Source organism: Orycteropus afer, unplaced genomic scaffold, assembly GCF_000298275.1.
Source record: "Orycteropus afer afer isolate SDZICR_OR568_19922 unplaced genomic scaffold, OryAfe1.0 scaffold00050, whole genome shotgun sequence".
NCBI lineage: Eukaryota > Metazoa > Chordata > Mammalia > Tubulidentata > Orycteropodidae > Orycteropus > Orycteropus afer.
The window spans coordinates 12,844,596-12,858,347 of record NW_006921637.1 but is presented as its reverse complement, the minus strand read 5'-3'; the positions used below and the strand labels follow the sequence as shown (position 1 = coordinate 12,858,347).

General features: G+C 41.7%; 1 protein-coding gene across 1 annotated transcript in view; it reads right to left on the bottom strand.

The window, feature by feature from the left end:
* Positions 1-13,752, bottom strand: part of PGBD5 (piggyBac transposable element derived 5) — a 234,670-nt gene that overhangs the window by 12,294 nt on the left and 208,624 nt on the right. Inside the window, exons 4-5 of the mRNA XM_007938498.1 lie at positions 5,123-5,303; positions 680-877 (exon numbers count right to left, since the gene is read on the bottom strand). Of these exons, the coding sequence (XP_007936689.1) occupies positions 680-877; positions 5,123-5,303 (379 nt within the window). The remainder of the gene's footprint in view (positions 1-679; positions 878-5,122; positions 5,304-13,752) is intronic.

The following is a 13,752-nucleotide window of genomic DNA, read 5'->3' as shown; positions in this document are numbered from 1 at the left end:
TGGGAAGCTATTGCATTCACTACTTGCCATTTTCTGATTGGGACTTTTGAACTCTGTTATAACCTAATGGGACCATGGGCATATATGCAGTTGGATGTTTCCTGAGCAGACGTATGTGGCGCATGACTGTATAACAAATCACTTGCTGGATAAATGTCTTTGTTGTGAATAGATCTGAAATCACAACAGAGAAAAAGAAAATCAATGAAGAAATGAACTGAACCCCCAGAAAATGCAATTTATAAGGAAGACACTAAAAGATAAGAGCAGTTGATTTTTTTTCCCTCCTGTCAGGATAATTTTTTCACAGAACCCCAGATGATAAAGTGATCATATAAATGCCATCAGAACATAGCCAATTATTACACTCCATGTACAACATGGGGACTTACAGGAAGCTTCTTAGTTACCTGCACAGGCCATTATCACTGTTCCTTTGACAGCCTACAAGTAAGGGAGAGCTCACTGTTTGCTCAGGAAGCACTTTGCCGCCCCTCTGCCTCCTGGTTAGGAAAGCAGCTTGTCTCAGCATGGCCCCAGGCTGATGAACAAAAAGATTAGCCTAACAGGGGTGCCCAGCTGAGAAAGGATTAACATTTGCATCACCAGATGTCTTGCATGCCTACTCAGACCCCTTGTGACATGCTCACCAGATCCCTACACATACACACACCAGTACCTTGCTGGACTGGAGAGTAGGCATTGGTCAGGAAGCGGAAGTGCCCCTTGTTATACCAGCAGATCAGAGACATATTCCCTTTCATCTTGATTCGGTACTGTCCTCGGGACTGAGGAGTGGCTGGGTTGGCCAGCATGGACAGAGGCAGGCCTGTGCAGTCACTTTTTCTGGAGCTAAGCAGGCCACAGCAGTAAATCTCTGGTGGGGAAAGAAAAACAGAGTCTCAAACACACTGGCCTCAGAGGCAGCAGCTGCTTTCTGGTGTCCTTGGTGGGAAGGACAGTGACTACCTGGTAGGGACCCTCAGCAGAGAACTATAAAGATTGAAGATTTTATCCCTCTTCTTTCTTCCCTGGTGCTTCTGTAAGAATATATATTTAAGCCTACATGAAGGAGTCTAAGTAACGAAGCAGTAACAATAGCAATGGTCCTTTTGAGAGCACTCACTATGTGCCAAACACAGTGCTAAGTATGTACACATTCCATCTCATCTCCCTCTCAAAAGTTTCATACTCAGTGGGTTATTGTCTGACATTACAGAAGAGGGACTATGATTCAGCGCCACCACCCAGGCTCATGTAACTGGGAGGGGACAGAGTGTTAAATTCAGCTCTGTCTGACTCCTATGCCTGAATTGTGCTGTCTTAACAATGCTACCAACACCTTACTGACCATAAACCTGTGAAAGAGTGTGGGGCAGTGTTCCTCCTATCTTTGCAGAGAGTAGGAAAGAATCACCAAAGAATTATCGACTGAACCAAGTGTCCTGCCTGTAACTATGAAGGGCAGGCAGTGTGGGTGTACACGGAGAAGGTACTTGAACGCGTCAGCCCAGACTGAAGGTTCCATGAATGTATGTATGTATGTAGGGATTGTAAGCAAAAAGCAGTGTGAAGACCTATTTTTTTCTATAAACCTAGAACAGTTCTAAGAAATAAAGTTTATTTAAAAAACAGTAAGTCTAGTAATGTCTCTAAATTCTACTGACTTTCTACCTCTTCATGAACCCTCCTAACTCTGTCCATGCCACAAGCACAGCTACACGACAGGCATGGCCACAGGAAGCAGTGGGGGAGCCACTGTTCCCTTCCTGTGCCCACAGCCTGCCTCCTCAGAGCAAATACCTGGAGCATCAGTGGAGCAGTGTGTTCGACTGAAGACTCTGAGAAATAGTCTCATTCTTATTTCTCCTAAGGAGCTCTGGTGGCACAGTGCCTAAAGCATTTGACTGCTAACCAAAAGGTTGGTGGTTCGAACCCACCAGCCATTCTGTGGAAGAAGACTGGGCAATCTATTTCCATAAAGATTTACCACCTCAGAAACCCTATGAGGGTTGTTATGAGTCAGAATCAACTCGATGACAGCGGGTTTGGTTTTTTTGGTTTTTACTCTCTTCTAGCTCACCAAAGACTGACGTGGCCTAATCAGTAACTTAGAAACCATTCTACATTTCACCTGTACTTTCCTGATGATTGCATCTCTAGCCCAAGCGTGAAGACATAAGTATGATGAATCCTTTTCTCTTCAGAATTTCTTTATCGCTGAGCATTCTGGCCATCCATCCTCCTCAGCAGCTGTGAGTGGGGGGAGTGGAGGGGAAGGCATGAGCCACCCTGGAAAACTAGAGGACCTCTGGTTGCATATGGGGCAACTGTTTCTGATGCTACCTCTATTCCTAGCACAGTCAGACGGGATTACCCAGTAACTAACTACCCAAGTCTTAGATTTAAAGGAAGATTATTTTTAAAACAAGGGAGGAGGATGACATAAACCAGGATAAGGATTTTTTAATTACATGTGTGGGATTTGGTATATACAGCTAGCTAAAGAGCACCTGCATTTTCATAAGAGGAAAAGAAGGAAAATCCAGGGAAAACCCATGACCACACAGTCAGTTCGGACTCACAGCAGCTTTTAGGATAGAGCAGAACTGTCCCATAGGGTTTCCAAGGCTGTAAATCTTTAGGGAAGCAGACTGACTCATCTTTCTTCCTCTGGTGAGTTCAAACCACCAGTCTTTTAGTCAGCAGCTGGATGTTTAACCACTACACCACTAAAGCTCCTTAAAACACAGGCAGTACCCTTATTTTCATGATTCTATCCCTTTATGAAAATAGGGAGTACTATAGGAATTCCCTTAAGTGGTACGTGTGTGCTCTGGGAGGAACTAGACCTGCAGCTTCGTATCCTTTCTTCAACCGTGGCTACACCTTAGAATCCCCATGGATGCTTTAAAGAGTGCACCTGTGTGGTAGGGAAGTCCGATCCCAGACCAGTGAAATGTGAAAGCCCAGGGCAGGGGTGGGGATTGGAGAATGACACTGGAGAATGGTTGCCATAAATGCTAGTCATCTGAGAGAAAGCACACGTGGTCCCTTGTGAAGTGCTCAATAGCTCTAGATGCTTTAAAAATAGGCACAAGATCTTTTTATCTATTACCTAACCTTCTCTTGGAAAAATCCAAATTTCACATTTAATTATTTTCCTCCAGCTAGAAAATCCTCCCACCCTTCTCTGTTCACTGAGCCAGGGAGCAATCCCCTTCCTTCCAGAACTTTAGGGCAGCAACCCCAGTTCTCAAAGAATCTATCTATCTATCTATCTATCTATCTATCTATCTATCTATCTATATATATATATATATACACATATATATATATTTCCCTCCCCCCCCAGGGAAGCAACATTAACGGCCATCTCCAAGAACATGGTCCATGATATTTCCCCGGCGCTCCCTATTCTGTCCCCCCTCCAGGAGAATGTCTGTACCACATCACTCTCCTAACACACTCATGTCACTGACTGTCAGTCCAGTCCAGCATGACAGAAGTGTGAACAAATAGGAGGCAGGGAGTATCCCAGTAACATCTACCAATGTTTTCAGGAGATTATAGCACTTGCAGAGCTTCTTCATGGTGCTCATTATCCACCACGTCGACCTGCTCTGTGCAGGTGGGATGGCAGGGGGTGGGGGGAATTCACAGGCTCTGGTGGTCACACTTGCTCAAAAATGGGGGGCCCACATATTTCCAAAGAGTTGATTAACATGCATTAGTGCCACATTTCTTCAACTTTTTACTTCCAATAATCACTCATCACATAGTCTAATCACTCCACACTTAATTCTTTTGGCAAATAAATACTGAGTATTCACAAGTAGGTCCTGTTGGGTACTGGGAATATGCAGATGAGTAAGATCCAGCCCCAGCCATTGACGCACTGCCAACCTCTATTACTGAAGAGGACTGAACTTTAAAGCCAGACTTCTGACTTGTCACTAAGTAATAGTCTGCAATTCTGGAGGGTGCTATAGATGAACAGAATGGCTGTATTTTCTTAGTGGACTCAGTATCAATTTCCTGGTCAGGACACAGTGGAGGCAATGCTGCTTAGTATGGGTTTCCTGACTGGTTCCAAATCTTCTTTTTTATAGCCCTTCCAGAAGGAATTCTGGTGGCATAGTGGGTAAGGCATTTAGCTACCAGCCAGAAAGTCTGTAATTCAAACCCACCAGCTGCCCTGTATGACAAAGATGAGGCAATCTATATCTGTAAAGATTTACAGCCTTGGAAACCCAATGGGGATCATTATGAGTTGGAATTGACTCAAAGGTAGTGGGTTTGGTTTTTGCTTTTTCATCCCTGCCAGAGCTGTAGATGGTTTTGCCCCATTTTTTGCAACAAATGTAGATACCTGGGTGGTGCAAATGTTTTGCATTCAACTACTAACCAAAGGATGGTGGTTTGAACCCACCCAAAGGCACCAGGGAAGAAAGGTCTGGTGAAGTACTTCCATAAAGATTTGTTGTTATTAGTTGCTGTCGAGTTTATTCTGACTCATGGTAACACAATGTGTGCAGAGAAGAACTGTTCCACAGGGTTTTCACAGCTGTGACCTTTCTGAAGCAGATCACCAGGAAAGAAAACCCAATGGAACAGTTCTATTCTGTAACACATAGGGTCGTCATGAAGTGTAATTGACTTAACTACAATGAATTTGGTTTGATTTTGATTTTGCAACAAACAAACCAAGCATCTTTTTACTGGGGTAACTAAGTAAAAACTGAATCTACTGCATCATTCCCTGCATTAATCTACATAATTATTTTCAGAAAACAAATGCTCTTCTGTCATCTGGGAAAGGTCTATGTGATAGCTTACGAGTAAGTTCATAAGACTCCCTGAGAGCCTTAATAGGAGCTGTACCTCAGAAGAACTCCTTTGATGGCTAGAGCCATGCAACAAAGAATATACAAGGAATTGCATTCCTGAAGCCCAAGCAGAGCTTTGTGACAAAAAGTCACCCAGTCCATAAGCTGTGTACCTTCAGGCTGCTGTGCAACAGAGTCCAGCTCCTAGGAGGCACTCATCCCCTCTGGCCTCTCCTACCCATTTCTGTGAGGAGGAAGGATCCCTGCTCCCACCAGCCCTCCACTTGACAAACCTTGCTTTTCAAACTCTTCAAAAAGGGTCAGGCTGGTGATACTGGGCCCCGTGAAGATGATGTAGTTCTTGCCGGCTGCATTGCGGCAAAGGCTCTTGGCAACCAGGCTATGGAGTTGGGGCTTATTCTTCAGAGCATCCAATCCATCTGGGCCCCCACCTTCCTTCAGGTGGACGTATATCTTAAACAGAAATACACAGGAATCAGTGCACTCAAAGCAGCAGGAGCCAGGAGAATCAAAAGATCCAGGAAGCATGGCTCCCTTCTTTATGCTGCAAATTCATGGGAAATCCACCCTTTCTTTGAGCCACTGGCTCCATGGCCCAGATCATGCCCCAAATCTGTTCCACCTCCAGAGAGGCCCCAGAGCATCACTAAACCCAATCTCAACCCTGGAAGCTCATGATCAGGCCCAGGGCTCTTCAGTTTATAAAGGTCAAGACAGACAAGGAAAATAACTAGCTACTAAATAATGAACCTTGATCAAAATAGACACAGTCCTCATTCTGAAACAGTGGAGTAATTTACATTTACAATAAATAAAAGTAAAGGCTACTCTGCCTGTTAGGAATAAACTTACCATGCATTCTACATTTGAATACTGCTTTTTAATTTAAAAGTATATCCATAATTATTATTCCACTGTCCTTAACAGGAATTCCACAATGCAGGCAAAACATATATTATTTACCTCATATTCCAAAGAAGGAAGTAGGGTGAGGAATTTAAAACAGTCTGATGGTGACGGTTGTATAATACTGTGAACATAATTAATGCCACTGAATTGTATACTTAAAATGGTAAACTTCATGGATCTATATTTTACTACAACTAGAAAAGGAAAAAAAAAAAAAAAGCCTGCCAGGGATCCCAGGACCAAAAAGAGCATGTACTGGAATTATTCATCAATTTTAAAACTCCTTGTCCCACACTTTTTCCATTAGCATCATCAAAGTGGATGATGGAAATGTGAATAGGTTCAAATAGAGTTTGGGTCTCTCTGTGGTTGACTAAACCAGGAAGAATTAATCATATAGGTATTGACTAATAATACTCTCCTTCAGAGAAAATAGTTCATGGAATTTTTCTGTGGGCCTTTGCTGGCAAGAATTAATTCACAAGCTGGTAGTATGCACCTGTGGTTGTCACCATGCAGGGGCCCTAACTGACATTGGGTGGGTAGTGATGCTAACTCTAACTGTCCTGCAATGCATAGAGCAACACTGCTAAGTGAACTGGTCCCCTGCAGAATGCTAGTATGACACCCTGCTGAGAAATGCCTGCTAAGTGGGCTGTGGGGGCCCAGCATCGCTACTTCAGTACATGACATCGGTAAAATGACTTCACTGAGGACTTGCAAAATTCAGGTATCTTCACTCAGGCCTAATGTTCTGCAAGAAAATGAAGAGCAAGTAGGTGAAGGTCTCACTCTAAAATTAGCTCACCTTTGAGAGTCAGTCCTGACCCAGACATTCTCAAGACATCCTTAGGAGCTCCAATGTCTCACAGCCTGGCAGGCTGCTTGATAATGCTAGCTAAAGCCAAACAGATTTTATAAGCTAATTCTGCATCTCTCCACTGTCTCAGCCTGGAGTCTCTAGTGCTTCACAAGCATGACCTTGATGTTCACAAAGAATCTCTTTTATAGAGTTTAAAAAAATGAGATAGAGGTTAATAGTCACTGCCACATATAACTTATGATTCTGGTTGATTGAAGACATTTTCTTGGAACATTTTTTTCTCCTTCAGGAAAGCCTAATTCTTGTGGTCACTCCCTTGGGTTTCTGTACCTAGGCCAGTTCTAACTCACATCCTCCCCCATATATATGCTATCTGAGTTCTTATAAAAGATACACTGGGCACTTCATGTCCAGATTTTCACTTAGGGACAAGTAATTTTGTGCCATGTGTCACTGAAAAGGAAATCCCCCAACCAAGCCTAGGGTTGTTGCTACTGAATGAGAAGGGTGGTGTTGGAACCTCTTAACCTTCATGAGACCCCTTGTGGTTGACAAAGCCCTCCCTTACAGATGGGGGCCTGTAACTAGCACACTCAGCCTGATGTAGGCAACATTTGATAGGATTAAATGTAAAATTCTACAATCAAGCTAAAAAATGTAATTGTATCTAGTGCAGGATGCAAGAAATGTGACTTAACAAGAATATCTTTTGAAAAACAAAGCATAACAAAAGCCTTTGGCTTGACGACTGAGTCACATCATGACTGACAAGAAAGTAATGCACTCCTAGTCTGCACTAACAATGAGGGAAGCAATAGTATTAGTCTACTTCTTTGACATTGAGATTGGTTACATTCTGAATTCTATACTTTAAAAGATATCAAGAAAATAGAGTTCATCAGAGAAGGGCTGCGGGTGGGAGGTGCACAGGGTGATGCTAAATTTGGAGAGAGGACACACAGAAGGAATCTAAGAACTGCTTCCTTTAGCTAGAGAGCTGTCTTGTGGAATAAAGATTAAATTCTTTTTAGGCAGAACCAGGATGAATGTATACAATGTATATAATTGACATTCTTCTCTACATCAAAGAGACCTTCTCACACTTAAAACTTTCCAAAAACTGAATGGGCTGTCTCAGAGAAGTTCCAGAAGAAGCCAGACAACCATTTGATGGAAGGTCTAATCACCAAATGAGATCTGGGCTGGACAGTTCTTAAAGCCCCTCTCAACTCTCAAGATTTTGAGGTTTCCTTCTCATCCTTTAGGATTTATCTGGGTTTATGATCTACTACTGCCTTATACATGAGGATTTAGATGACAGACCTAACAACTCAGAAGCAGAAAGAAGTGCTATCTGCCAACTACAGACCCTCTAACAAAATTGCACATGACACTATCTCTTTTCCTGATGAAACTAAAGCCATCAATTTGAGATAAATGAAGAAATGGAGTGAACAAATCTGATTGTGACCATTCCTGTGTGATTTCCCTAAATCTGGACAAGGTCAGGGATGAAGACAGGGATGTTAAGAGTCAGTAGCACCTGAATATAGTGACATCATGAGAGTGGCTGAGATCACACAGCAGAGTGGCTAATCACCCCTGGGGACACTAAGCACTCAGGGGAGGTGGTGGAGGAGGAGTTCACAAAGAAGGCAAAAAGGAATGGTCAATGTAAGAGAATCAGAAGAAAGACCTGTCAAGAAGGCAGAATGATCAAGAAGGTCCAATAACCTAAAGAACATTGGTGATTTCTTCAAAGCCATAACCTGAGGCAGACCTGCAACAAATTTTCTGTTTCTAATCAACAACATTATTTAAAATCTGCTGCTGCTGTTATTTGTGTTTGAATCGATTCCAACTCATGGTGAACTCATGTATGCAAGGTCCATAGGCTTTTCTTTAGGAAGTAGATTCCAAGCATTTTTACTAAGGTGCCTCTGGGTTTGAATGGCCAACCTTTCAGTAAGTAGTCACTAAGGACTTCATTTAAAATCTAGTAGTAACAAATTATTTGTACATTAACACACACACCTGTCCTCTCCTCTGCTTATGTCTGATGTTTCCAAAGAAATATCTAGATTCAAATTTAGAAATACTGGGAATTAGATTTTAATTGCTGTGTACCAAATTACCAAAAACTTAGCAGCTCAAATGATACCTATCCATGAACTCACAATTCTCCAGGTCAGAAGTCCAGGCATAACACAGGTGGATGGGTTTTCTATTCAGGATCTCACCAGGAGGAAATCACAGTGTCAGTGGCTGAGTTCTCACCTAGAACTTGGAATACTTTCTAGGCTCATTCAGATGGTTTCCTTGCAATAGTAGGACTGAGGTCCCTGTTTCCTTGCTGGCTGTCATCTGACAACCATTTCAGCCCCTAGAGGCCACCAGCATTCATTACTACATGGCCCCTTCCACCTTCAAAGCCAGTAATGGAGTGTCTCCCTCATGCTGAATCTTGCTCATGCTTCAAATCCTTATGTTTTGTCCTTTTAAAGGCTCACTTGATGAGGTCTGGCTCACACAAGATAATCTACCTTTTATTAACATCAGTTGCTTTAGGACCATAATTATATTTGTAAGAGTCCTTCAAAATAATGCCTTGATTAGTGTTTGACTGAATAACTAGGATAAGGTGTATGTACACCAGGGTCAGCAATCTCAGAATTCTGCTCATCATACACACATTGTGATCTATGGCTTCAACACAGACATTACTGTGTACTTGAAGAACTCAAAACTCATAAAAGGAATGCTCCCCCATATTATTAAAACCAGAAGAGTGATGATGTTGTAAATTTTATTCTCTCAAAAATAAACCAAAACCAAACCTACTGCCATTGAGTTGATTCTGATTCATAACGACCATACAGGACAGAGTAGTCCTATAAGGCTCCCAAGCTTGGAAATCTTTACAGAAGCAGACTGTCTTATCTTTCTCGCACAGAGCAGATGGTGGGTTCAAATTGCTGACCTTTTGGTTAGCAGCCGAATGCTTTAACCACTACACCAGACTGATTTAAATGCACTTTCACATAGACAAACAGTGAGCAGTACCTTCCCTACCCAAAAACATAGCACCAATGAGGTTTTCAGTAAATGGGCACTCATCATTGTTTGCAACAATGATTTGGTATATCTTTTCTGTTAGGAAATTTCACAAGATGAATCAAAAACCTTAAAAATACTCATCTTATTTTACTCATCAGTTCCATATTTAGGAATTCAACTCAAGATGACAATTAGACACATGCTGAAGGATTTATATATAACCATGTATATCTCAAAGTTTTTTGTAAGAGCCAAAAACAAAAAAACAAAAACAACAATTGAATTGTATCTCAAAAGAATACCAAACACACAAAAATCAAACCCACTGCTTTGGAATCGGATCCAACTTATAGCAACCCCTCCTTGGGTTTCTGAGGCACTATCACTATGGAAGTAGATTGCCCAACCTTCCTTCTGAGGAGAGGCTGGTGGGTTTGAACTGCTAGCCTTCTGGTTAGCAGTCAAATGCCTTAGGTACTATGCTACTAGAACTGGTTAAAATTATTATATGTTGGTATGATAGAATGCGATAGTTTTTAATAATGATGATATAGAAAAATTATTTAATAACACATAAAATGTTCATAATATCTTTGTAAATGAAGCAGCCAGAATATAAAATGGTTCTGACATCTCTCTGTGTGTGTCTTTACATAAATATGTGGCTATTTCTGTATGTTGGAGTTACAGGTTTTCTGAGATTTTTGTTTTTGATGCTAAATATATAATACAATTTAACCAGAAAAAGACACATTAAATATAATTTTAAATAACATTCATATAGTGCCTAAGGCACTTGACTGCTAACCAGAAGGCTGGTGGTTCAAACCCACCAGCCACTCCTCAGAAGGAAGGTTGGGCAATCTAATTCTGAAGTGATATTGCCTCGGAAATCCAAGGAGGGGTCATTATGAGTCAGGTCTGACTCGATGGCACATAACAACAATAACAACATCCATATCATAATGACCCAAGTGTAGGTTTACTTGAGCTTTTTAGTATTTGCTCTCTGAGACATCCCAGATCTATATAATGGCTGTTAATATACATCATGTTAAGCACATTCCTGGAAATAACAGTGACTCAGTTCCAGACCAGCTGCTTACTTTCTTGAGAATGTTTCCCCAACATAGCCAGTGATGCAGCAGTTGAGGGGCTTAAGACCCTAGGTAGACATGCAAGGTAGCCCTGCTGTAGGACTACTTTGAACTATATGGGTAAGTTTTCCAACACAGACATATTTCTATGTAGCATTGCTCTAGATCCCAAACAGGCTCTTCTTAAGGAGCTGGCAACTGGTTACTACAAAACAGTCGGAGGAGAGAGGTACTCATCAAAGCCTTGCTTGTTCTTGTTAGGAAAACTTGAAGAAAGTTGAGGCCAAAAGTGGCCTGAAGGGAAAAGGTAGCAATGAGAGTCCAAAGAGGTCCCTAATTGTGGTATTGGTATTGGTATTGGTGTCTCTGTTGCTGTTGCTCGTTAGGCACCGTCGAGTCATCTCTGACTCATAGCAACAGCAGAATGAAACACTGCCTGGTCCTGTGCCAGTCTCAGGATCCCTGCTATACCTGAGCCTCAGGATCCCTGATATACCTGAGCACATCACTGCAGCCACTGTATCTATCCATCTCATTGAGGACCTTCCCCTTCTTCGTTGACCCTCTAATTTACCAAGAGTTCCTTCTCCAGGGAATTGTTCCTTCTGACAACATGGCCAAAGTAGGTGAGACGAAGTCTGGCCATTCACATTTCCAAGGAGCATTCCAGTTGCACTTCCTTCAATATCATTGGTTCTGGATCCTATGTCACCTCCTGAAATGGATGAATATCAACCAATTCTTTTTGGTACAGTGACTCTGTGTATTTCTTCCATCTTCTTTTGATGTTTTCTGCATCATTCAATATTTTGCCCATAGAATCTTTCAATATTGCAACTTGAACCTTGGATTTTTTTTCTTTAGTTCTTTCAGCTTGAGAAAATAGTATAAACATTTAAATAAGTAGGGTTGTTAAAAAAAATAGTAACCTCAAAAGTCCCAACTGAGTGGTAAGATTTAGAAAGAACTACTAACATGGAACTCAAAATCCGGCCAAAAGAGTGCTTGGCCCAACAAGTGCTGCCTGGTTTAATGGTTACCCAGGGCCAGTTCCCCACTGGTCCTGATCAGTTTTGACTGAGTAACGTCAGCTGGTTTAAGATGTTACTGTTCCCTTCCAAAGCCAAACCAATATTACTGCCATTGAGTTGATTCCAATTCATAGCAACTCCCATCTGGTTTCCAAGGCTGTGAACTTTTATGGAAGCAGACTGCCTCATCTTTCTTCCATGGAGCAGCTGGTGGGTTTGAACCACTGACTTTTGGTTAGCAGCAAAATGCCTTAACCAGTGCACCACCAGAGCTCCTTCTGTTCCCCTCAGCTGGGTAAATAAATCTATAATCTTATAGAAAAAAGAACAGTAGTCTCCAGTGGAGCAGTACTCCAACAATGCATCCTTTGCTACTACTGCTGAAGTTACTCAAAGGATTGTGTCCAGATTTGAAGGCATACCCTAAGATGTCCAGAAATTGTTTGAGAAATGGCAACAACATTGGAAATTCACATGCATTGTTATGGATTGAATTATATCCCCGAAAAATATGTGTTGTAAATCCTAACTTCCAGGTCTGTGGTTATAAATTCAATTAGGATATGGGTTATCTTTGTTATGTTAATGAGACAGGATTATTATATGGTGTGTCTTAAATCAATCTCTTTTAAGATGTAAAAGAGGGGAGGTTCTGGCAAGATGGCAGACTAGGCAGAAAGACTGCACAGACCCCCTTCAACAAGAAAAGGGAAACCAATTAACACAGACACAGAAGATAATCTTGGACCCCTGAACCTTGAAGGGAAGGATATAGAAGTGGACTAAACCCCAACTAGCAAAAGAATGTGCGTGAAAATACCAAAAAAGGAGACATATGGAGCTGCAGTCTGGCAGCGAACCTGAGTGATCCTGACGGCACAGACAGCTTGGAGATTCCTGAGTGGTGGTAGGACCTAAGAATTAACCTAAAAATCACCCTCTAGCCAGGGACTGCACGGAGGACTGTGAACAGTGGCTGGTGAACAAACGGAGAAGGTGAAGAGAAAGGTGGGCTGAACTGTAGATTATGCCAGTTTGGAGGGCACCGGCATTTTGAAGGTTGAAAAGTGGCTTGACTATTTTGGATATTTAAAGAGACAGTGCTCTTGCAGATTCCTGGGGATTAAGAACATGTTCTGCTTTCCAGCAACCACAAGGACACTCCAGACCTGCAAGAGTGAAAAAGTACCACATTTCTCTTGTTACTCTTATTCCCTACACCCTCTTGGTGAACGGAGGTGCGGCCATCCCCCACTCCCACCTACCTTCTGAGCCCACAGGAACTCCATCACAGTCTGTGTGCTCAGACAGGGCCTGGGTGCCTTGCCCTGTTCTCCACCGATTTTTTTTTCTCTTTTTTAATTTTTTTCTTTTTCACTTTCATTTTTCTGGTGATTAGTTTGCTTGTATTTGTCTGTTTTAAAACAACTATTATTATTAATACTTTTGTCCTTCTGACTATGATTCTTAATCTTCCCCTCCCAGGTCCTACTTTGCAGAATTTTTTCTTTTTCCTATTCCTGGATAAAATTTCTTTTTCTTTTTTTTTTTTAAATTTAAGTGTTCCCCCCTTGCCTTCTTTTCTCATGGTTAACATCATTCCTTATTTTTATTTTAGAATTTTTCCCATTTTTTTTCCTTCATAATTCTCCTCCTCTACTTTTATTCTCCTAGTGCCCTATCCCCAGATATTGCAGGTTTTCTTGCTTTTTCTTCTTCTTTTTCCCTTTTTTCTTTTTTTGGTTCCTGTGTGATTACATGGTATGTTTTTGTCCATGTGCTTTTAGTTCTTTGATGGTTATTCAATTATACTTTCTGTCTAACTGAGTGGGAGACGAGAGTTCCCTTAAGACACAACTACACCCACAGCTCCTACAACTTTACTTACTGAGCGAGAGTCACCAACTCCTTCTCCACCAACAGGCCAACTATAAAAAACCACCAAGAGCCTGAATCACCCTTGGTTGCTCTTCATAAACAGTTAA